The following is a 25,885-nucleotide window of genomic DNA, read 5'->3' as shown; positions in this document are numbered from 1 at the left end:
CAGCTGTTTACACTCAGCTCCTCCCCCTAATCTCTCTTCACACCTAGATTTAGCTCCTCCTCCTAGTATCTGTTCACACCTAGTAACAATACACTATACAGATACAGGCACATGCAAAATCACACTCAGATTTCTCCCTCAAAATGACAGTCTCTATATACATAGACAGATAAAGAATACAAGACAGACAGAATGCAAGATAACTCACCTGCTTCTGTTTCCAAATCACAAGTCACTTAAGTAAACAAGCTTCACTTTAGTCAGCAAGCTTCTCTCTAAATGAGCAAGCTCCAAATGAGTCTTGTCTCTACTGATATAGTATGTCAGGCAGCTGTTTACACTCAGCTCCTCCCCTAATCTCTCTTCACACCTAGATTTAGCTCTTCCTCCTAGTATCTGTTCACACCTAGTAACAATACACTATACAGATACAGGCACAACCAAAATCACTCTCAGATTTCTCCCTCAAAATTACAGTCTCTTTATAGATAGACAAATAAAGAATACAAGACAGACAACATGCAAGATAACTCACCTGCTTCTGTTTCCAACTCACAAATCACTTAAGTAATCAAGCTTCACTTTAGTCAGCAAGCTTCTCTCTAAATGAGCAAGCTCCAAATGAGTCTTGTCTCTACTGATATAGTATGTCAGGCAGCTGTTTACACTCAGGTTCTCCCCCTAATCTCTCTTCACACCTAGATTTAGCTCCTCCTCCTAGTATCTGTTCACACCTAGTAACAATACACTATACAGATACAGGCACAACCAAAATCACACTCAGATTTCTCCCTCAAAATGACAGTCTCTATATAGATAGACAGATAAAGAATACAAGACAGACAGAATGCAAGATAACTCACCTGCTTCTGTTTCCAAATCACAAGTCACTTAAGTAAACAAGCTTCACTTTAGTCAGCAAGCTTCTCTCTAAATGAGCAAGCTCCAAATGAGTCTTGTCTCTACTGATATAGTATGTCAGGCAGCTGTTTACACTCAGCTCCTCCCCTAATCTCTCTTCACACCTAGATTTAGCTCTTCCTCCTAGTATCTGTTCACACCTAGTAACAATACACTATACAGATACAGGCACAACCAAAATCACTCTCAGATTTCTCCCTCAAAATTACAGTCTCTTTATAGATAGACAAATAAAGAATACAAGACAGACAACATGCAAGATAACTCACCTGCTTCTGTTTCTAACTCACAAATCACTTAAGTAATCAAGCTTCACTTTAGTCAGCAAGCTTCTCTCTAAATGAGCAAGCTCCAAATGAGTCTTGTCTCTACTGATATAGTATGTCAGGCAGCTGTTTACACTCAGCTCCTCCCCCTAATCTCTCTTCACACCTAGATTTAGCTCCTCCTCATAGTATCTGTTCACACCTAGTAACAATACACTATACAGATACAGGCACAACCAAAATCACTCTCAGATTTCTCCCTCAAAATTACAGTCTCTTTATAGATAGACAAATAAAGAATACAAGACAGACAATATGCAAGATAACTCACCTGCTTCTGTTTCCAACTCACAAATCACTTAAGTAATCAAGCTTCACTTTAGTCAGCAAGCTTCTCTCTAAATGAGCAAGCTCCAAATGAGTCTTGTCTCTACTGATATAGTATGTCAGGCAGCTGTTTACACTCAGCTCCCCCCCCCTAATCTCTCTTCACACCTAGATTTAGCTCCTCCTCCTAGTATCTGTTCACACCTAGTAACAATACACTATACAGATACAGGCACAACCAAAATCACACTCAGATTTCTCCCTCAAAATGACAGTCTCTATATAGATAGACAGATAAAGAATACAAGACAGACAGAATGCAAGATAACTCACCTGCTTCTGTTTCCAACTCACAAGTCACTTAAGTAATAAAGCTTCACTTTAGTCAGCAAGCTTCTCTCTAAATGAGCAAGCTCCAAATGAGTCTTGTCTCTACTGATATAGTATGTCAGGCATCTGTTTACACTCAGATCCTCCCCCTAATCTCTCTTCACACCTAGATTTAGCTCCTCCTCCTAGTATCTGTTCACACCTAGTAACAATACACTATACAGATACAGGCACAACCAAAATCACACTCAGATTTCTCCCTCAAAATTACAGTCTCTATATAGATAGACAGATAAAGAATACAAGACAGACAGAATGCAAGATAACTCACCTGCTTCTGTTTCCAACTCACAAGTCACTTAAGTAACCAAGTTTCACTTTAGTCAGCAAGCTTCTCTCTAAATGAGCAAGCTCCAAATGAGTCTTGTCTCTACTGATATAGTATGTCCAGCAGCTGTTTACATTCAGCTGCTTGACATACTATATCAGTAAATTTGCAGATTGTCACCGAAAAGCAGCTCCCAAACTTCAAATTGGAGATAGAGTCTGGCTTGCAACAAAAAACATCAGATTGCGAGTACCATCGATGAAATTTGCACCCAGATTTATAGGTCCTTATCCAATAATCTCTGTAATTTTGCCAGTGGCATATAAACTTCAGCTGCCTCAGTCTCTATGAATTCCGAACACATTCCACATTTCATTATTAAGGCCATAAGTCCTCAATCACTTCCAGAACAATGTATCTCGACTACAGCAGCTTCAAACCAATCGTGGAGTATCCTTTGATGTGAAAAGGATACTCCACGATTGGTTTGAAGCTGGAATAAATACTAGAGAATCCCACCTACCAAATGTTATTGGGGACTAGGGGATCAGAGTTCAGGAGGCAGAGCAATCTGCCAACGAGTATATAAAACTACATATCAGGTGTGTGGAGCTGGAGCAGTAACCAGCTGCTTGAACTCTGATATCTCTGGTTCTGGGAACGGTAGAGACAAGCTACTAGTGTCCATCAAAGGGGGAGAGTCCCAGCTTTTGGAATATACCCTCAAAAAACTCTAAGGCAGAAAGAAACTGAAATATCTGACTGGGAAGAGCAATTAACAGGCTTGGATGGGGACCACTGCTTTGAAGTCAGATATCTCCGGTTCCCCAGGGCCGATTTTTTAAATTCTGGTACCCATGGAAAGAGGTTCCTTAGATTCCTATGGGGGGGTTTCTGGGTACTCAGAAACCCCCCTGTGTGCGCTACTGCAGGCCAACGAATCTTGTGCACATCATACAAGACTACCAAAGTGTCAGTCTTCCTGACACTCTTCACCCTGTCCACATAAATGCGCAAGGCGCGCACAACATCCAAATTCCTCAATTTGTCCCTTTTTCTTGAACCCTCTGGGGGTTGAAACACAGGCAGAACTATCTCCTGATTCAGATGAAAAGCAGAGACTACTTTTGGCAAAAATTGGGGTACTGTCCGAAGAACAGCCCTGTCATCATGAAAAATAAGAAAAGGAAACTTGCATGACAACACTCCCAACTCTGATACTCTCTAAGCTGACTCAACAGCCAACAAAAATACAAGCTTCCATGTAAGGAACTTAAGGTCAGCCGACCTCAGCGGCTCAAAGGGTGCCTTTTGAATACACTCCAGTACCAGTGATAAATCCCATGGAGCCACTGGTTGCTTGTAGGGAGGTTTCAATCGTGAAACCCCTTGCAGGAAAGTTTTCACCTCCGGTAGCAAAGCTATCCTTTTCTGGAAATAAATCGACAAGGCCGATATCTGTACCTTGAGTGATTGAAGGCTTAACCCAGACAAAAAAAACATCCTGCAAAAACTCCAACAATTTTGAAAGTCGAAACCGCGATGTATGCGACTTCTGCCTTTCACACCACCTAATATAGGTCTTCCAGACCCTATAATAGTTTGCTGAAGACACTGACTTCCTAGCTTTTACCATGGTGTTAACCACAGCCTCCGAGAAACCCTTGTTCTTCAAGATGGTGGTTTCAATAGCCAAGCCGTCAAATTTAGCCGAGCTGAATCCATGTGTAAGAACGGCTCTTGGCTTAACAGATCTGACCTCAGAGTTAGACGCCACGAGTCCACAGACAATCTCTGAAGCCTCGAGTACCAGGACCTCCTTGGCCAATCCGGGGCTACTAGAATCACCGGAATTCCTTGGGACTGGATTCTTTTCAATACTCGGTACTTGTGTATTTTGGCGGCGCCGATTTCAGGATCGTGCGATGAACGCGTCCCATCGCATCGCATGCCATGTACCCGATGGCATGCGATGCGATGCGATTTTGACCCCCTATGCGATGAAAAATCGTATAAGCACCCTAAAGGGTGCTTTTGAGCACCCTAATGGGTGCTTACAATGTTAAATGCACCCCCACGCCACCCCCCCACTATAAACGTGTACCCGAAGCGTGGCGAGCGCAGCGAGCCCGCGAGGGGCGGCGGTACGCGTCCTACGACCTTTTCATACCCCCACTATCCACGTCGGCGTGGAGTTGAGAATAGATTAGTGTGGCGAGCGCAGCGAGCCACCGAGCCCGAAGCGTGGCGAGCGTAGCGAGCCCCGCGAGGGGACGTGGATACCTTCACAGGTAAAAGCGTCCCTTCGTGAGCTTCACAGGTATCCACGTCCCCTCGCCACACTTCGGGCTCGGTGGCTCGCTGCGCTCACCACACTAATCTATACTCAACTCCACGCCGACGTGGATAGTGGGGGTATGAAAAGGTCGTAGGACGCGTACCGCCGCCGCTCGCCACGCTTCGGGTTCACGTTTATAGTGGGGGGGTGGCATGGGGGTGCATTTAACATTGTAAGCACCCATTAGGGTGCTTAACATTGTATAAGCACCCATTAGGGTTGAGCTGTGTCACCAGGACCATATCAGAGAAAGGGATTCGAACGGTAAGTTCTTACAAAAATCCCTTTATCTTCTTGTTGCTTTCACACCTAGCTTTTCTTGGCACTCCCATGAAACAGCCGGTTACCATCTCCAGATGCCTACTTCTTGTGAAATGGCTTGCAAATAGAAAAAAGTAGCAGGACTTAATGCCTAGTGTTGCATGCATATTACATGCCATACACATGCTTCAGTCTATCAATAATAGTCCACATGTGAATTTGCGGCAGTGCGATCAGGTCTAAATTACCCTATATTTCAATTGCTTTGCCTATACAGTATTTCTACTTTTTATGTTTTAAAGGTTTTTTATTATTTTTCCAATAAAGTAGAACATAGTGCAATTCTGGGTATAGGCCCAGCATAGGAAACATGCATCTTGAAATAAACCAAGTATTTCTACTTTTTAAAAGTCTCTAACATTTTTTACATACAGTATTGTATTTTTATTCAGTGATATACAGGTATCAGTGAAAGGTAAAGTTTTAAAGAAAAAAATGGAACACTAAGGGGGTATTCAATCATTTTACTTATTTCCGCCAGGTAAACAGCTGTGATTCGAGGCTGCAGACTCAGCTCCTTGAAATCAGATGCTACATTTTTGACTAAGCTGCCCTTTCCACTGAAAAAGACATTGATTTTGTCTGATTGGTACTTATGTAGTATCTGGGCTGCCGATTTTTTGATTGTATGCCTTAAGTTAAGGCATACAATCAGATGCGATGCGATGCGATGCGATGACCCGATTTTTCCATAGGATTCAATGTTAAAATGGACTGAGTCCATTTTAACATGGAATTCAATGGGAAAAAGGGGTCCTTTTCATACCCCTACTATCCAAGTGGGCATGGAGTTGGATATAAACCTGTGGCGAGCGTAGCGAGCCACCGAGCCCGAAGCGTGGCGAGCGAAGCGAGCCCCGCGAGGGGACGGTATTCTGTGTCCCCTCGCGGGGCTCGCTACGCTCGCCACGCTTCGGGCTCGGTGGCTCGCTACGCTCGCCACAGGTTTATATCCAACTCCATGCCCACTTGGATAGTAGGGGTATGAAAAGGACCCCTTTTTCCCATTGAATTCCATGTTAAAATGGACTCAGTCCATTTTAACATTGAATCCTATGGAAAAATCGGGTCCATCGCATCGCATGCGATTTGGTCGGGTGCGATGCGATGCGATGGACCCGATTTCAAAATCGGCAGCCCAGTTACTACATAAGTACCGTCTGATTTTCAGACTGATACCAAAAATCCACAAAAAAAGTAAAAAGATTGACTTGATAGAGTGAGAATTCCATGTATGCTTTGCATTTTTCCACGAAATAGCAGCACTGAATACCACCCCACAAGAAATAAAATCAAAAACATATTTTGTGAGCCAAATACACAAAAAACGTTGAACGCATTCAATTTTCTGCTAGTTTGATTTACCTGTGTGCCAGAGGAATACCTCCCAGGAGCTTGGGAACTAGATGTTTTAGTTGCTCCGATTGAGTTCTCCATACTTTTCCCACTACAGCAATGCATTCGTAAACATTTACCATATTCTTTACGCACCTAAAAATAGAATATAATATTATAATTAGCTAATAACATGCACTTTGTGGAGTATTTAACTACAAGCATATATTTATTTGTAACAATTACTTAGAAATACAATTAAAATATGTTTTATAGATAGATAGATAGATAGATAGATAGATAGATAGATAGATAGATAGATAGATAGATAGATAGATAGATAGATAGATAGATATTGTGGTCATTTGGCAGCACTCCTAGGCAAAGTATAATCACGGTGCCTGGTCCATAAGTTAAGCAATACAGCAAGGCATGGAAGGAGTCAAAACCGGTACTCAAATATTTATTTATTTATTAACAGTTTCTTATATAGCGCACACAGATTCCGCAGCGCTTTACAAAGCATAATTAGGAGCAAAAACACATATCAAATTACAGTACAAGACAGTTTAGGACAAGTACATGGTAAATATGGATAGTTGCATCAGGTGACAGAACACTGAAGCAATCATCAGGGTGGCAGAGGTTTATATATTCTAAGAAAGGCACAAGAGGAGAGAGGTCCCTGCCCGTGAGAGCTTACATTCTAAAAGATGAAGAAATCCTTTTATTCCATAATGGAAGAAACAGGTAGCAGCAGCAGGTGAAGAAATCCTTTTATTCCATAATGGAAGAAACAGGTAGCAGCAGCAGTTGTCCCGACAGCTGTTTCATCTGAGCAGTGTCAGTTTTCATACCCTGTTGCCGTGGGGGGGTAGGTGTACTATATATATATATATATATATATATATATATATATATATATATATGTATGAAGTGCACCGCTGCCTGGCCGCTGGTGATAGTACCATGCCCTGGAGTGTGCCGCTGCCCCACTGCCCGTCCGCTGCCTGTCCACTGTCCGGCCGCTGATGATAGCCATGCCACCAGGTATGAATCCCCCTGCTGCCCACCTGCATCCCTCCTTCACCCTCCTGCTGCCCACCTGCATACCCCTGATGGCCACCTTCATCCTCCTGCTGCCCTCCTATACCCTCCTGCTGCCCTCCTGTACCCTACTGCTGCCCACCTGCACCCTTTTTATGCCCTCTTGCTGCCCTCCTTCACCCTCCTGCTGCCCTCCTTCTGCCCACCTATAGCCACCTGCCCTCCATCACCCCCCTGCTGCCCACCTGCACCCTCTTGCTGGCCCACTGCCGCCCACCTTCACCTCCTGCTGCCTTCTTATACCCTGCTGCCCTCCTATACCCTACTGCTGCCCACTTGCACCCTCTTGCTGCCCTCCTTACCCCCTGCTGCCCTCCTTCACCCTCTTTATGCCCACCTTCACCCTCCTGCTGCCCACCTGTGCCCCCCTGCTGATACCCTCCTTCTGCTTCCCTGCTGCCATCATTCTGCCTCCCTGCTGCCCACCTGCACCTCCCTTCTTCCCACCTGCATCCCCCTCCTGCACCCCCTGCTGCCCTGCTGCCAGTTGGGTAACTATAGAGGGTGCAGGGGATTCAGCTGCTATGAGGCCTGGCAGCTTGAGGAGCCCGAGGCCCCAGCAAGCTATCCCCTGCACCCTCTAAAGATGTTTTCCTCTTTTTTTATTATTATAATAATCACCAGAATAATGTAGCACACAGTTGCACTTCCATGGAGGGAGAGGGAAGGAGGGAACCGCGTCTTCTGCAGATTCTGTCAGTGTGTGCAGCTGCGCCTGCAGTAACGGAGCTGGGGCTGCGCAGATGACATGTGTGACACTGTAGAAGCATAGTCAGTCAGTGTCCGTCATCCACGCAGCCCTGGATCAGCTACACTGACAAAATCTGCAGAAGATGCGGCTTCCTCCTTCCCTCTACCTCCATGTAAGTACAGTTCGAATGTGTGGACGTAAATCTGGTGATTATTCCAAATAAAAAGTGAGGAAAACATTTCAGCCCTCCCATGGCTCACCCTCTTTAATTACATCACTGCTGCTATCACTGCCCCTATCGACATCCCATCACAGCCGCTATTACTGCCCCTATCACTACCCCATCACTGCCCCTATCATTGCTATTATCACTACCCCCATCACTGCCGGTATTGCTACCCCATTACTGTCACTGCCCCATTACTACCCCTGTCACAACCCCATCACTACCACAATCACTTCTGCTATCACTGCTACTGTATCTTTATCATACTGTATCATCACTACCCCTGTCACTGCCCCTATTACTACTGCTATTATTGCCCCTATGTAGCCATGTAGTATGTATCTATGTATATATATATATATATATATATATATATATATATATATACACACACAAATATAAATATTAATTCTGTATAACTGACACCTCCATGTTCACCCTCCACTTTCATGCCTTGCCCCCTATTTGCTGTTCTGACAGCCATCACCTCAATCCCCACTCCCCGCCACCATGAAGCACAGGAGGGCCCCATTCAGAATTTTGCTATGGGGCCCACAAAGGTCTAGTTATGGCCCTGCCTGCTGCCCTCATGCGCCCTGCTGCCTCTTGCCAGATGGGGACAGAGGAGCAGGTGTGACGGGGGCACTGAGGGGCAAGTGTGACGGGGGCACTGAGGGGCAGGTGTGATGGGGGGACAGAGGGGCAGGTGTGATGGGGGGTGGGGGGACAGAGGGGCAGGTGTGATAGGGGGACAGAGGGGCAGGTGTGATGGGGACAGAGGGGAAAGACAATGCAACATGGGTAGAGTAAAAAAAAATGTAACTGAAAAAATCGAAATATATTCCTATGGGCAATAATAAACATACAAAATATAATTACAAACAAAATGACAATAAATTACATTGATTCATTTAAAAAAATACATAAATAAAATAATATTTAAGGTTTTATAGTGTAGTCCCGACAAAAGAAATTGTCTAGTTCACTTTGTCCAAAGCCTGACAAAAAACTGTAGAATCCATTTAGACAATCAGACACTGAATAGTCTAAATCAGATTAACATTACTAGTCTAGACAATCTGAAAAAAAAAAAGTCTAAAGGGGTTGACAGGCGGAATGCTTTAGACTGCCTAGAAAAAATTACCATGAATAGTCCAATTCATCGGGGATTGTCGCTGAGTCTGCAGAGGAGGCAGGCGGCGGGGATCGCTGCTGACACTGTGGATAGGGGATTCGGCTCCAAACTAATGAGCGGGGACCCTGCTAGCTGTGAATGTTAATGAGGGGGTCCCCGCTCCAGGGATAGCAGCACTGACAGCCACATAAGTAATGAGCGGGGTACCCAGCTCGCAATGAATATTAATGAGCAGGTCCCCGTTCATTACTTATGCGACTGTCAGCACCGCTATCCCAGCAGCACTGGAGCGGGGTCCGGCTCATTAATATTCACTGCCAGCTGGGTCTCCGCTATGAAAGTGCACCAAAGAACACCTCCGTACTGCTAATGGAGGCAGAGTGTACATGCTGCTTTCCACCTATTGGTGTTTTTACACCAGGAGGTGTTCCATCTAGAATTTATGCTGAATAGATGGAACACCAACCTGTTGTTAGACAAGTGGCACGTCGAGCTTTAGTAAATGTAAAAACTGGCGAAAGTAGATCCACCACTGAATAGGCCCCTTAGGCTTTGTTTTTGTGGATGATCTGTAAACTTTTGTTCTATATAGTATATGTGCTTAGCTAATATATATATATATATATATATATATATATATATATATATATATATATATATATATATAAAACCAACAACAAAATTCCTGGAATTTGCGCTATCAATAAGTGGTCACCAAAGACACTTTGCTCCCTACTAGCGGAGCTACCTCTACCCAATACTACCACAATAGTGTCAGGCGCCCTGTATTACAATGATTATTTCTGTCTTTCCATACGCACAATACTATTCCATAAGAACCATACATAAATTTACGTGTATAAAAATGCTGTTTATTAAAACATGAATTGTTTAAAATCAGGTTCTTCTTATCATAGGATTACACTCTTTGTTTTTACAACTGTAAAAACAAAGAGTGTACTCCTATGATAAGAAGAACCTGATTTTAAACAATTCATGTTTTAATAAACAGCATTTTTATACACGTAAATTTATGTATGGTTCTTATGGAATAGTATTGTGCGTATGGAAAGACAGAAATAATAATTGTAATACAGGGCGCCTGACACTATTGTGGTAATATATATATATATATATATATATATATATAGCTGGGTTGCGGTCCGGCACTCACCCCTCCTGCTTGACTGCCCGGGTGCCCGTACAGTAAAGTGGACAATGAATAGAGAGAAGAGACTGGCACTCCTGGGACTTGTGACGGAAATCTGTATTCAAAAATATACAACGACCAACGTTTCGGGGCAGATGCCCCTTTGTCAAGGTGTAGGTTATCACCTACACCTTGACAAAGGGGCATCTGCCCCGAAACGTTGGTCGTTGTATATTTTTGAATACAGATTTCCGTCACAAGTCCCAGGAGTGCCAGTCTCTTCTCTCTATTTATATATATATATATATATATATATATATATATATATTAGAGATGAGCGGCGGGCCCTTTTTTGGGTTTTAGATCTGGATCTCCCTTCGGGTTTTGGATCTGGATTGGTTTTGGCAAAACCACCCTTGCGGGTTTTGGTTTTGGATTTTTTTGAAAAAAGGTTAAAAATTGCTAAAATAAGTGATTTTCGGCCTGTTTTTGTCCCTAAAGTATTATTAAGCTCAACAAAATTAATTTCCACTCATTTATAGTCAATTTTGATCACTTCACAGCTCACAAAATTGTTTTAATTTACTGTAGTAGGGCCAAAAGATTATACCGAGGTAACTGGATGACTTAGGCGACAGCAATGGGCATCACATACATGTGGACCTTACACTTCCAACCTGGCACATCTTGGAAGCCGAGCAGCTCTGCAGGGGCAGACAGGGTGGCAGTTTAATAAACTACCCCCCCCCCCCCCAAAAAAAAGAGCAAAGAATCCAAAGATTTGCAAGTTCAAATTGTCCTTGGGCCCTCCCACCCACCCTTAGTTTTACTAGTAGCTGCGCTCCTCTGTTAGAACCTTAAAACAAGTACCAAGACCCCTATGTGGCTTGATTGTGCACTGTTTTTACCGTGTGCAGCCAAGGAGCAGTGGGCATTTGGTGCAGCACTGACTTTGTCTGCAAGTGTTTATCTGTTTTGATCAGTTTAATATCCAATAAGACCCCTATCTGGTGTGATTGATTGATTATTTATTAATTTAAACTTTGGGATCATTACCAGTCGCCTCTTAATCCATTACCTAATGGGTAGAGGGGAGGGGGGTAATTGGTGGCACATGAACGAGTTCCTCCACCTCTCTAGGACCCCTGGGTTGGAGATCCCTATCTACCCCTATAGACCCCTATCTAGGTTGCGAGGTCTATCAGTCTGCGACATCTGTCACCCAATTTATCGCTAAGGTTAATTCATTTGATATGACTGGCTAGGCGTGCGTTCCCTTTCCTCCCTCACCATTTCACAAGTTCACATGTGTCCCTCCCGAAGCTGCGCACTCGGTCTAATTGGATGACCATCCCCAGCTGTTGGGCCTCCTTCTTCCCACCCCCCCATCCATTCATCCATCCTGGACATCCTATCCAAAAAGAAGTAGGATATAGAGGAGATCATGGTTGTCCCGGAGGAAATATTTCCAACAATAATAGATGATGTGGAGAGAGAAGCACCCATCTCCCCACCACTCATCCATCATATCCCAAAAAATAATTTAACGCTCCAAAGAGCCAAAAAACGACGAAGAAAGAGCAAGATAAAAATTTGCTTGGGCCCTCCCACCCAGCCATCCATCCTGGACATCCCATCCAAAAAAAGAAGTACGCTATTTATGGATGAGATCATGGATGTCCCGGAGGAAATATTTCCATCAATAATAGATGATGCGGAGAGAGAAGCACCCATCTCCCCACCATTCATCCATCATATCCCAAAAAATAATTTAACGCTCCAAAGAGCCAAAAAACGACGAAGAAAGAACAAGATAAAGATTTGCTTGGGCCCTCCCACCCAGCCATCCATCCTGGACATCCTATCCAAAAAGAAGTAGGATATAGAGGAGATCATGGATGTCCCGGAGGAAATATTTCCATCAATAATAGATGATGTGGAGAGAGAAGCACCCATCTCCCCACCATTCATCCATCATATCCAAAAAAATAATTTAACGCTCCAAAGAGCCAAAAACGATGAAGAAAGAGCAAGATAAAGATTTGCTTGGGCCCTCCCACCCAGCCATCCATCCTGGACATCCTATCCAAAAAAAGAAGTACGCTACTTATGGATGAGATCATGCATGTCCTGGAGGAAATATTTCCATCAATAATAGATGATGTGGAGAGAGAAGCACCCATCTCTCCACCATTCATCCATCCATCATATCCAAAAAAATAATTGAACGCTCCAAAGAGCCAAAAAACGACGAAGAAAGAGCAAGATAAAGATTTGCTTGGGCCCTCCCTCCCACCCAGCCGTCCTGGACATCCCATCCAAAAAAAGAAGTACGCTAATTAAGGATGAGATCATGGATGTCCCGGAGGAAATATTTCCATTAATTATAGATGATGTGGAGAGAGAAGCACCCATTTCCCCACCATTCATCCATCATATCCCAAAAAATTATTTAACGCTCCAAAAAGCCAAAAAACGACGAAGAAAGAGCAAGATAAAGATTTGCTTGGGCCCTCCCACCCAGCCATCCATCCTGGACATCCTATCCAAAAAAAGAAGTACGCTAATTATGGATGAGATCATGGATGTCCCGGAGGAAATATTTCCATCAATAATAGATGATGTGGAGAGAGAAGCACCCATCTCCCCACCATTTATCCATCATATCCCAAAAAATAATTTAACACTCCAAAGAGCCAAAAAACTACGAAGAAAGAGCAAGATAAAGATTTGCTTGGCCCAGCCATCCATCCTGGACATCCTATCCAAAAAGATGTAGGATATAGAGGAGATCATGGATGTCCCGGAGGAAATATTTCCATCAATAATAGATGATGTGGAGAGAGAAGCACCCATCTCCCCACCATTCATCCATCATATCCAAAAAAGAAGTTAATGCTCCAAAGAGCCAAACCCCCCCCCCCCCCCCCCAAAAAAAACGAAGAGGTGCAAGATGAAAATGTCCTTGGGTCCTCCCACCCACCCTTATGTTGTATACAGGACATGCACAGTTTAACAAAACAATCATTTCAGCGACAGGGACTTCAGCGGCAGGGACTGTCAACTGTTGCTGAAATGATTGGTTTGTTTGGGCCCCCCAAAAAAACTGGCAATGGGCAGTGCACAAACTGGCTTTACAAGATGTCATTTTTTAAAAAGAAAAAAAAATGCTTCATAGAGCCAAAAAAACAAAGAGGTGCAAGAAGAAATGGTCCTTAGGCACTGCACAAACTGGTTTCACACGATGTCATCCTCAGCATCCGATTCCTCACCCTCATCCTCTTCTTCACACACAATTAATTCGTTGTCGCTGGAATCAACCAATACAGGAGGACTGTGTGTATTAGGAGGACGTAATTGCTGGTGAAGGAGGTTCAGTTGGTGGAATTTGAAATTCATTTTTATGAACATCATCTTCTCCACGTTTTGTGGAAGTAACCTCCTACGCCGATCGCTAACAAGGTTCCCAGCTGCGCTGAAGACTCTCTCAGAATATACACTGGAGGGTGGACAACTTAAATAACGCAAAGCCAGTTTGTGCAAAGGACGCCACATTGCCTTTTTTTCTTGCCAATAATAGAATGGACAGTCTGACATACCTATATCGATGCTATCGGCAAAGTAGTCATCCACCATTCTTTCAATTGTGATAGCATCATAGTCAGTAGCAGTCGACATGTCCATTATGCTAGGAAGCTTCTTCAGTCCGGACCAGATGTCAAATATATTTCCAGACAGAATAGCAGTGGGTCTCTTAAGAAAATTTAGCTTTTTCCTCGCAACCCCAGTGGTAGAAATTGAAGGAGAAGTTGTGTGCCTGACACTTTCCGCTTTAGCTGACAATGTTTGGAGCAAGAGGTCTTTGTACCTCTGCAGATTTGTTCCCATTGGTAACAAAGACACAATGTAAGACTTAAACCTAGGATCCAGTATTGTCGCCAAAATATAATGATCTAATTGTAAGAGATCGACGACCCTTGGATCCTTGCTAAGTGAACTAATGGTGTGATCCACTAGTCCTACATATTTAGCAGATTGACTCTGCTTCAACTCCTCCTTCAATTTCGCCAACTGCTTTTGCAAAAGGCCTATCAAGGGAATGACCTGGCTCAAGCTGGCAGTGTCAGAACTAACTTCACGTGTAGCAGCCTCAAAGGGCTGCAGGATCTTGCACACCACGGAAAATATTCTCCACTGAGCTTGACTCAGGTGCATTCCCGTTCCTCTCCCTATGTCATAGGTCGAGGTGTAGGTTTGCTCCTCCATCCGCTGAAGCAAATACTGTAGAGGGTGGAATTCCACCTCGTGACCACCTCTTGCTTCAGCTGATGGCAGGGCAAATTAAGCTTTTCTTGCAAGTCTTGCAATCTCCTGCATGCACTTGCAGAATGGCGAAAATGTCCACAAATTTTCCGAACAACTGACAACATCTCTTGAACACCCCTGTCCTTTTTCAAGAAATGGTGCACCACCAAATTTACTGTGTGAGCAAAACATGGGACATGTTGGAATTTGCCCACATGTAATGCACTCACAATATTGGTGGCATTGTCGGATACCACAAATCCCGAGGAGAGTCCATTGCGCAATGACTTCCCGTAGTTTTCCTAGGAGGTTTTCCGCTGTGTGCCTTTTACTGAAACCGGTGATACACAGTGTAGCCTGCCTCTGAATAACAATGGGAGATGATGTTGCTGCTGCTGTTGGTGCTGCTGCTGAAGGCAATACATCCACCCAGTGAGCAGTCACAGACATGTAGTCTTTTACACCTCATGTAAATCGGGTGTGCATTCTAAGACCCCCCCCCCTAGTCTTTTGTTTGCCCTGTTCCGCTTGTCCACATATCCGTGGTTAAGTGAACAGTGGGTACAGAGGCATTTTTAAGGACAGTAACAACGCTTTTTTTAATGTCCGTGTACAGTCTGGGTATTGCCTTCCTGGAGAAGTGGAACCTAGATGGAATTTGGTAACGGGGACACAGGATCTCTAGCAACTGGGTAAAACCCACAGAATTAACTGTGTATACTGGACTCACGTCTAATACCAACATAGTTGTTATGGCGTCGGTAATACGCTGTGTAACGGGGTGACTGCAGGCATACTTTATCCCCCTTGCAAAGGATTGTTTTACAGTCAGTTGCTTGGCTAAGGGATCAGGACTAGCATTCCTGGTCCCCTTCCTGGAAGCAGCAGCACCAGCAGCAGCAGAAGCAACAGGTGTAGCTGTTAAGGATGCTTCTAAAAAATCCAGGATAGGAGAGGATTCAGTCAGGATCATGACATTGGGTGCAGGACTACTTCCCAATCCCATAATCTCTGAGGATGTGGATGATGCAGGTGTTTGAGGAGATTGCAGGCCCTTGGATTTAACAGAGAAAGGCGAGCAGGACGGTGACGCTGGGCAGGCTGCTACATGTTTGTTCACAGTTTCTTTTGACAAAAACTTCTGATGGATGCGCTGCAAATGACGTAACAGTGAGGATCGCTGGGTAAGCCTGTTCCCCTTTCACTCTTATAAAGGGCCATGTATTTGGTATTCCTACAGTGCTCAAAGGTAGGTATAGTCCCTTTTAAAATCCCTCTCATGACCCGTATCTCAATATCACAATATTGTGCTTCTCAGCCCTCTCTTTTCTGAGGGTGATCTTATGTAAGCTTAATACAGTCAATAAGAGAATGAGGTATACCAAGAGAATTGCCAAAGACCTGGCACTCACCCCACCGGTCAATCTTTTAGGCGTCTGTGTGGAGTCCACTAATGTCCAGGGGAGGGGGCACCAGGCTTTTTCCGGGCTGGCGTGATGTAACTTAATCCGCTCTCTCCCAGCGAACCATCATCTCTTGAGACCCCCAGTGCGTCTGTCCTCTTGCTCCTTCCTGTAAGCGCCCGGCTTTATGGCAAATGCCACTGCTCTAACTTCAGTCTGGGCCGCTTCTCAGCAAGGTCTCCCGCCTCAGCCTGCAGCGTCCGGACCCAGCCGGACACCCGGCTCCGAGGTGGTGCACCTACTAAGCCTGTAACCACTTCACTTCTCTCTCCGAGCATCATTCGTTCTGGCTTGAGGGGCTTCAGTGAGTAGGGGAGGGTAGGGTTAAGCCTCCTGAGATTATACCGCTGTGGCTCCCTCTGGCGCTGCTGGGTTCTCCCGGCCACAATTCGGCGTGCCGACCGGCTCAGAGGATCGTGCACGAGACACTCCGATGTGCGTCCGTGCGGCTTCCTCTTCCGGCCAATCCCCCACAATCCCCACATGTCCTAGGTCATCCCTTTTTCCTTGTTTTTGAATATTGGTCTTTTATATTTTATTTTATTGATATTGAAGATTTTAAGATCTCCACTATTCTCCAGTCTTTTGGTACCTTACCAGATGATAATGAGTTCTCAAAAACGTAATACATTGGTGTTGCTAATTCCTCCCTTAATTCCAATAGTACCCTAGGATGAATCCTGTCTGTTTTCATCTGTCGTGAAAGTGATTTTAAGATCTTGCTCGTCCCATGAGTACCTGTATGCTCCACTGTCTGCTCTTCCGTAGTAAACACTGATGAGAAAAACTCATTTAACAATTCTGCTTTTCCCTTATCATCTGTAATGCTATTACCATTTATATTGTTTAATGGGCCTATGCTCTCTTTAATTATTCATTTACTATTGCTGTAATTTGCTTACTATTGATGTAATCAACAAATTAACAGCTAGAATACCAAAGGTCTGCAATGCTGTAATTATTATTTCAAATAAAAATCATTATTTTCTAATGAAGAGTAGATTTCAGAGTCCCTCCCTTGCTCTCAGCCATTGAAGGCATCGGCTGCAGCCTCAGTGTTTGCAGGAGACAGGTTGAAATAGAGCCTGTGTGGGATACGTGTGGTGGGTTACAGGTTGAGAGGGTAAAAGAGCCTGTGGGGACAGGTGTGTTGGGTGAAAGGAAAAAAGAGCCTGTGGGGACAGGTGTGGTAGATGACACAGTGAGTCTGTATTTGGTGAAAGGATGAGAAACAGTTGTAATGGGTAACAGCGTTGGAGAGCCCTTGGGAACAGGTGTGGTCAGTGAAATAGGGACAGTGCCTTTCCCATTTCATATGTTTGGTCCCTACTTGTTTCCTAGCACGGCGCCCGTCTCGTTGATTGTATGCCTTAAGTTTAAGGTACTTAAGGCATACAATCAACGCGATGGACCCGATTTTCTGTCAATCACCAGCTAATTTTCCGGTGAAAGAGAAAATCGCGTTTATTGCGGCCCATTATAATGGGCCGCGATGCGACCGACGCGATCAACGCGATTTTCCCATAGAGAATAATGTTAAATTATTTCTAAAGTCAAAATCGGGTTGATCGCGTCGGTCGCGGGCCATTATGATCAATGCGATTTTAAGGTGACAATGTGAAATGGGTTGTACAGTATTCTTAATGCCACCCCATTGTTAACGCCACCCCACTATTGACGCCAACCCGAAGCGTGGCGTACGCGTCCTCCGACCTTTTCATACCCCCACTATCCTTGTCGGCGTGGAGTTGATTTTATGAAGTGTGGCGAGCGCAGCGAGCCACCGAGCCGAAAGCATGGCGAGCAGTTGCGTATACCTGTGAAGTTATGCGCGTACCCTCGTGGATCTCGCTGCGCTCGCCACGCTTCGGGCTCGGTGGCTCGCTGCGCTCGCCACACTTTATAAAATCAACTCCATGCCGACGTGGATAGTGGGGGTATGAAAAGGTCGGAGGATGCGTACCAACACCGCTCGCCACGCTTCGGGTTGGCGTCAATAGTGGGGTGGCATTAACAATGGGGGCGTGGCAAGCAGCGGCGATACGCGTCCTCCGACCTTTTTCATACCCCCACTATCCACGTCAGCGTGGAGTTTATTTTATAAAGTGTGGCGAGCGCAGCGAGCCACCGAGCTGTGAAGTTATGCGCGTACGCTCGCCACGCTTCGGGCTCGGTGGCGAGCTGCGCTCGCCACACTTTATAAAATCAACTCCACGCCGACGTGGATAGTGGGGGTATGAAAAGGTCGGAGGACGCGTACCGACACCCGTCGCGGGCTCGCTGCGCTCGCCACGCTTCGGGTTGCGTCAACAGTGGGGTGGTGTTAACAATGGGGGGGGATTTGAAACATGAGGGGGGGGGGGTTGATATTAAAATGGGGGTTTTTGGGGCTTTTTACATTGAAACCAATGTAAAATCGGGTCTCAGGGACCATTTTACATTGATTCCAATGTAAAAATCGGGTCGATCACATCGCTTGCGATTTGGTTGGCATGCGATCGACGCGATTTTTCCGACCCAATCAATCACGCGGGCACTGTGCTAGGAAACAAGTACCGTTTGGTCATTGCCATGATGATGAAAGTTTCATGAAATTAACTTGCTTTCACAAACTTGGACCTTTTACCCATGATGTGACAATATTATAATCTTGGACAGCCTCTTGTGTTTAAAACGCCCATTTTACAGAATAATTTGATAGAGTTATCACATAATTATTTACTTCTCAAAAATGAGAAAGAGGATATTGCAGCGCTCTTATTTTTTAATAATTTAACAACATTTGATAATTAAAAACAAATAAAAAAAAGGTGCATGAATAAGAATTAAAAACAAAGTAACGTATAGGGACCTGTCAATTGGTAAAACCTGCTTTGGTCAGTCAGAATCCCAGCATATTGGAGGAATGAGTCCAAGGGGTTGTTGGAGTCCAGTGTTTGTATTCCCAAAGGTTGTCGCTGGAGGTGTCCCGGTCCTGGGAAGGACTTGTTGGTTTGTGGGGATCCTTTCTAGGAAGAGTTTGCTTTTGTGGGAAGGATACTCCAAATTGTAATCTAAAAGATGTCTCAGTCCTGGGGAGGATTTAAATATAAATGTGGAATTCTCAATAGAGTACACTTGTGCTTGAATAGTAAAGTGCTCCGGGTGCTGGGAAAAAGAGAGAGTGTCAATGTCCAGATCAGTTGGCAGTTACAGGGCAAAGTAGCCAAGGCAGGTCCCAATGAATCACCAATGCGTTTCGCTGTTACTTCAAGGACAGCTTTTTTGTCCTTGAAAAAGCTGTCCTTGAAGTAACAGCGAAACGTGTTGGTGATTCAAATCCTCCCCAGGACTGAGACATATTTTGGATTACAATTTGGAGCATCCTTCCCACAAACGCAAACGCTTCCTAGAGAGTATCCCCACAAACCAACAAGTCCTTCCCAGGACCGGGACACCTCCAGCGGCAACCTTTGGGAATACAAAAACTGGACTCCAACAACCCCTTGGTCTCATTCCTCCAATATGCTGGGATTCTGACTGACCAGAACAGGTTTTACTATATACCAATTGACAGGTCCCTATACTTACTTTGTTTTTCATTCTTATTCACCTTTTTATTAAATTTGTTTTTAATTATCAAATGTGGTTGAATCAGTAAAAAATAAGAGCACTGCAATATCCTCTTTCTTGTTTATGCCATTTCTATGGGGCCTGACTAGCCCCCCTTGCAGCTGCTCTCTTGAGTAACCAGCCTTGATAAGCGCTCTAAACAGTTTTCTGTAGTTTTTGTTATTTACTTCTCAGACTGCAGTGGGGATAAATGTCCAGTGTGTTCTTTTCTAGAAATGGATTCTGAATCACCTGTTTAATGCAATGCAACAGAGTTCTGAGGTATATTTAATTTAACTTTTTTTGGTGCTAAAATTATTTACAGCATATTCTTTGTATCTTATAGTGGGAATTTTATCTGGAAACATTTGCAGAACCATACTTTTTATTTCCAAGGTTAACTGGCTCCTGAAATCAGAATCTGATGCAGCATAGATGTTAAACCGGTAAAATTGAACAATTGTGTTGACCAGGTGGCCAAACTGCAGAACTATGGCACAGAAGCACCCCTACTGGCAGCCAAATATGTTCCCACCGAGTCTGCAGAGACAGGTGCAGGTTATGCACAAGCTTGATGGATAGCCAGATGAATCCATCTGGCCAGCAGCTACATAGTGACAGCCATACCACATTGAACAACACAAATAAAGTGCCTGTACACAATGCTTTACACAATGCTGTTCTTTATGCAACAGTCCATTTCACATGCCGCCACATGATGAGGTGCAAAAATCCTGTTGAACATCTAATATTGCCCACATATGAATACATCTCCGGGTTGCTGTGCATTCCCCTTTCCTAATTTGTGTATGCCATGGCTACACTGTAGTCCATCTGTATAGTTGAACAATCAGTAGCCATATGGGAAGGGGCAATGTTGGTAGAAGGGAACCATAAATCATGTATTGTCAGGAGCACTCTTTGCAAGACCAGAGGCCCTGGCACAAAAGGAACATCGAAGTGTCCCTAGCGCAAGCAGAGATGCGCTGGATACATGAACTTAAAACTCTGAGTCCCCAAGGACTTAATGGGGACTTTGAGTTAAAATGGTTCATGTAAAAGAAATGCAAAAAATCAATTTTTGCTAAAGTCTCGACTTGCTCTACATTTTTTAAACATAATGAGGTGCAAAAATCCTGTTGAACATCTAATATTGCCCACATATGAATACATCTGGCATTCTTTGTAGTGGACAGGACATGGTCTGCAGATAGATTGGAGGGATTTTTTCTTGTATAGACTGAAGGATTCTATGCGGTTTTATAGAAGCACACTGCCACTTTTAGAGAACCCTGCCGAGGGAGGGAGAGGGTTAGGAACATGAAATTTGGAATAAGGAGCGCTATAAAGGTGACCACGTGACCATCTCCACCTGAGCCTTGACAAAGATCTCTGAGCAGATCGAAACGCGTTGGCGGCAACAGGTGGACGTGGTCATCTACCAACTTTTTATCTTTTAATGTCTTTTGGAGCTATCGGCACCAACATCCAAGCGGGGATCTGGAGAGATTGCTTGCCCACCCCCCTCACGCTGAAAGAAATCTAGGAGTAAGCGGACTGTCCCGACACTGGAAGCTGGGTCCACGGCTGCAGTAGCATAAGACACCTCCTGCCTTACCCGGATATATGAGTGACCATCCAAAGCGTTTGAGAGAAAAAAACAGCAATGGGAGTAGAGGTACTTTTTTCATACATATCCCATATACCTACCCCGTCTTGCTAGAGAAGCACTCTCTCTAAAACAGTGAGACACGCTTCCACGGGTTTCTGGTCATATACCAACAAATGACAGAACCCGGTAATTTAATCTAGAGATGGGATTGTATACAATGAATAAAACCACCCCGTATTCTTAGAACAGCTTCTCTCTACCAGACTCTAACTTGAGTGTTGAATTCTACATTATCTGCCCAAATTTGAAGATTCGATATGGATAGTTTGTCTTTTACTGTAAAGAATTTTTTTTAAGGGTGTTTGGATTTTTTTTTATCTTGGGGCATATTGTATGCAGAAAATAAATATTTTGTGATTTTTTTATGAAGATACAGCATTTGCACTTTTTCATCCACCTGAGCGCCCAGTATATAGATCATCTACCCCCTCTCTACATTGTTGTTTTGCACTGGCTGACTGTACCAGTAAGTTTGATCTAGATTTGTGGCTGCTGGGAAGGGCGCCTTTGAATAACCACACAACTTTTTTTTGCAATTCCACGTCTGTTTTCAATCGAAGTGTGATTACAAGTGCAGCCCTGCAGGATGTTCAGTTTTAGGGAAGAAAGAAAAAACCTTTTGAAAGAAACGTTTTCCACCAACCTTAATGAGAATGATTTCGAGGGGGATGTGGGAAGCATCATGATGAAACTTCCAAAACTTTTGGTTAAAGAATGTAACCTATGGTGGGAAACTGCAACTTTGGAAACCTATGTGGCAGAACAACTAATACCGCGGGGTCTCAGGTTGGACAAATTACCATCTTTCGGGACTAACTCAGAGACCTTCAAAAAGGAGTGGTGCAGAATTCTGGACACATGTTCGTTTGCCCTCATCAATTTAATTATAGAGGAGAGAAGAAAAGATTTAAGTGCTGTAGAGAAAGAGATCAATGTTTTAAGTAGCCTGGCAGGTCCATATAAGGACTCCAAGGAATGTAAAGACTTGGAGCAAAAAATATCTGAAAAACTATGCAAATTAGAAAAAGAGGTTGTAAGAAAGAAACAAAAGAAAAATGAACAGAGATAGAGATGATCTTAAACAAGGTACATACCATCCAAACCTGCAAGAATCCGACACTACCACCCAAATATCGGAAAAAATGACCAGAAATGATGACATCACTACAAATAATAAATCTGACAGGAGGTTACCCAATAGAGGGAATGAGAGTAAAAATTGGAGAAGGAGAAATGTTGAGAAGGATTACACCTCAAACGACGCAGGGAAATCCCCCAGAGGATATAACAACTATAAAGACAGAGACTATTGATTTTCAAGAGACCATGAGAACTTAGGAAGATCATCCAGATCACGGAATAATCACAAAGACAGAGATCACCGACCCCAAAGAGACTATGATGGACAAAATCTGTTACCTCTAAATGACATTTATTAGGACTCTCACCGAGATAATAGCAGCAGGGAAGAGCCGAGAATTCAAGGGGGAGAACACCAGAGGGGGTGGAGGGTGGGGGAGGAAAATAACCATACTCCATCCAGAACCCACCAATTAAAGGATAATGGGAAAGGCAAATTTAAGAAAAAATCCACATTTAATCCTATGCACAACATAGGGTGTTTTCTAGAAAGCTTTGGAAAATTAATAACAGAGGACATTGATAAATTATGCAATATGCCCAAGGACAATAGAAACACGGCAAATAACATGACCAGGGCAGAGAAGAAAGCAATAAAATCTCTAAGAGAAAATGAGTCCATCATCATTAAGCCCGCCGTCAAGGGCGGCGGGATAGTGGTGATGGACACATAAAAATACGAAGAAAAGGTCTTAGACATGTTAAAAGACACAGGGACCTATATGCCACTACGTAAAGATCCAACAGAGAACATTAAAAAGAACTTTTTCAATTTTCTGGATAAATTCTTCCTTAAGGGTACAATAACTGAAAAAGAAAGAGACTTCCTTAAATTGGATGATCCCACAATACCAGTAATTTATGGTTTACCAAAAGTCCACAAAAAAGCTGAGGACCCCCCCATAGACCTATTGTGGCAGGAATAGGTGCTATTACCTCAAACTTGTCACAAATGATCAACCATTTCCTACAACCGATTGCACAAAAAGGGGAATCCTTTTTAAAAGATACAACACAGACTTTGTTAGAACTGGATAAAATAAAATGGGAGGAGGGAGATCTTTTAGTCACTGGAGATGTAGGCTCCTTATACACAATCATTGCCCATGATAAAGGCCTAGAAGCCGTCAATCACTTTCTAACACAAGAAAATATGTCCACCGACCTAAAAGAATTTATTTTGGAAGGGATTGAGTTTATCCTAAAAAACAATTATTTTTTCTTTAAGGACAGTTTCTACTTGCAGCGGTCTGGGACCGCTATGGGCACGAAATTCGCACCGAGCTTCGCGATCATATTCATGAATTATTGGGAGAAATCATATGTGTGGGAGAGACTCGGTGCGGGTTTCGTGTCCTACCATCGTTACATAGATGACGTAGTGATGGTGTGGCGGACGGGAGACATTACAATCCTTTTGTGATCATTTAGACCAGAATGATTTTGGAATAAAACTCACCTTTGATGTGAGCGAAAGTAGCGTCAATTTCCTAGATCTGACTATTTATGTAACAAATGGGAAACTATACACGAAAAATTATCAGAAAACAACGGATACTAACTCCCTAATTAGAGTGGATAGCAACCACCACCCCAATTGGTTGGCATCGATACCGACCAGCCAATTCCAAAGAGTAAAACGTAATTGTTCTAGTGAAAATATGTATGAGGAACAGGTGGTGCAGATGAAAGAAAAATTTATCAATAGGGCTATAAAGAGGGAGATTTGGAGGTTTCCCTAGAAAGAGTAAAAAATATGGATAGACAAAATCTTTTAAAGGGTAAAAGGGAGAATAGGGAAAAACGTGATTTCTCATGTTCGTTTGTCACAACCTTCAATGACAAACATAAAAGCATAGAAAAAGTAATAAAGAACCATTGGCAAATTCTTTTGTCGGATCCAATCCTGAAAAAAATCCTCCCTGAAAAACCAGTGATGATCTATAAAAAAGCAGCCAATCTCAGTAAACATTTAGGGCCTTATTTTGGTTCATTCTTTCTGACAAAATCCTTCTTAGATGGGCAAAACCATGTGCACTGCAGGTGGGGCAGATGTAACATGTGCAGAGAGAATTAGATTTGGGTGGGGTTTTACTTCAAAGTGAGATCTATATTGCAGTGTAAAAATAAAGCAGTCAGTATTTTCCCTGCACAGAAACAAAATTACTCACCCAAATCTAGTTCTCTCTGCACATGTTACATCTGCCCCCCCTGCAGTGCACATGGTTTTGTCCATCTAAGAAGGATTTTGTCAGAAAGAATGAACCAAAATAAGGCCCTTAGTGAGCATTTAGTGAGCAGTGCGAGGGCACCAAAAAGCGCTAGTTCAAATATAAAATCGCAGGGATTTTATCGCTGCGGGCTGTGTGTAGCCTGCAGAAATTGCACTGGTAGAGAAGGTAGCAAGATTGAAACCTTCACTTCTTGTGTAACGAAAAGAGAATACAAGATCAAAAGCTTTGCCACGTGTAATAGTAAAAATGTAATATATTTGATGCAATGTAAATGTGACCGACAGAACATAGGTAAAACCAGTAGGGCTTTAAGTTTGGGAGAAAACTTCCGCAACATAAAAAATGGTGTGGAGAACCATATCCTATATACCTACCTCGTCTTGTGTATGTCGGCACATTTTAAGCAGGTCCACCAATGCTCTATAAATGATATAGTAAGCTTCAAAGCTATTGAGCAAGTGAGGAAACTGGAGCAAAAGGAACATCGAAGTGTCCCTAGCGCAAGCAGAGATGCGCTGGATACATGAACTTAATGGGGACTTTGAGTTAAAATGGTTCATGTAAAAGAAATGCAAAAAAATCCATTTTTGCTAAAGTCTCGACTTGCTCTTCATTTTTTAAACATAATGAGGTGCAAAAATCCTGTTGAACATCTAATATTGCCCACATATGAATACATCTGGCATTCTTTGTAGTGGACAGGACATGGTCTGCAGATAGATTGGAGGGATTTTTTCTTGTATAGACTGAAGGATTCTATGCGGTTTTATAGAAGCACACTGCCACTTTTAGGGAACCCTGCTGAGGGAGGGAGAGGGTTAGGAACATGAATTTTGGAATAAGGAGCGCTATAAAGGTGACCACCTCCACCTGAGCCTTGACAAAGATCTCTGAGCAGATCGAAGCGCGTTGGAGGCAACAGGTGGACGTGGTCATCTACCAACTTTTAATGTCTTTTGGAGCTATCGGCACCAACATCCAAGCGGGGATCTGGAGAGATTGCTT

At 43.5% G+C, this 25,885-nt stretch overlaps 1 protein-coding gene across 20 annotated transcripts in view; it reads right to left on the bottom strand.

Annotated features, from left to right (window-relative positions):
• The window catches only part of ADGRL3 (adhesion G protein-coupled receptor L3), a 1,133,398-nt gene that overhangs the window by 230,831 nt on the left and 876,682 nt on the right, over positions 1-25,885 (bottom strand). For all 20 annotated transcript variants that reach the window (XM_083179292.1, XM_083179295.1, XM_083179293.1 and 17 more), the window contains one exon: positions 6,197-6,322. In XM_083179292.1, coding sequence (XP_083035418.1) covers positions 6,197-6,322 — 126 coding nt within the window. The remainder of the gene's footprint in view (positions 1-6,196; positions 6,323-25,885) is intronic.

Source organism: Crinia signifera, chromosome 1 (assembly GCF_055691185.1).
Source record: "Crinia signifera chromosome 1, ASM5569118v1, whole genome shotgun sequence".
Taxonomy (NCBI): domain Eukaryota; kingdom Metazoa; phylum Chordata; class Amphibia; order Anura; family Myobatrachidae; genus Crinia; species Crinia signifera.
This window is presented reverse-complemented; position numbering and strand designations above follow the sequence as displayed.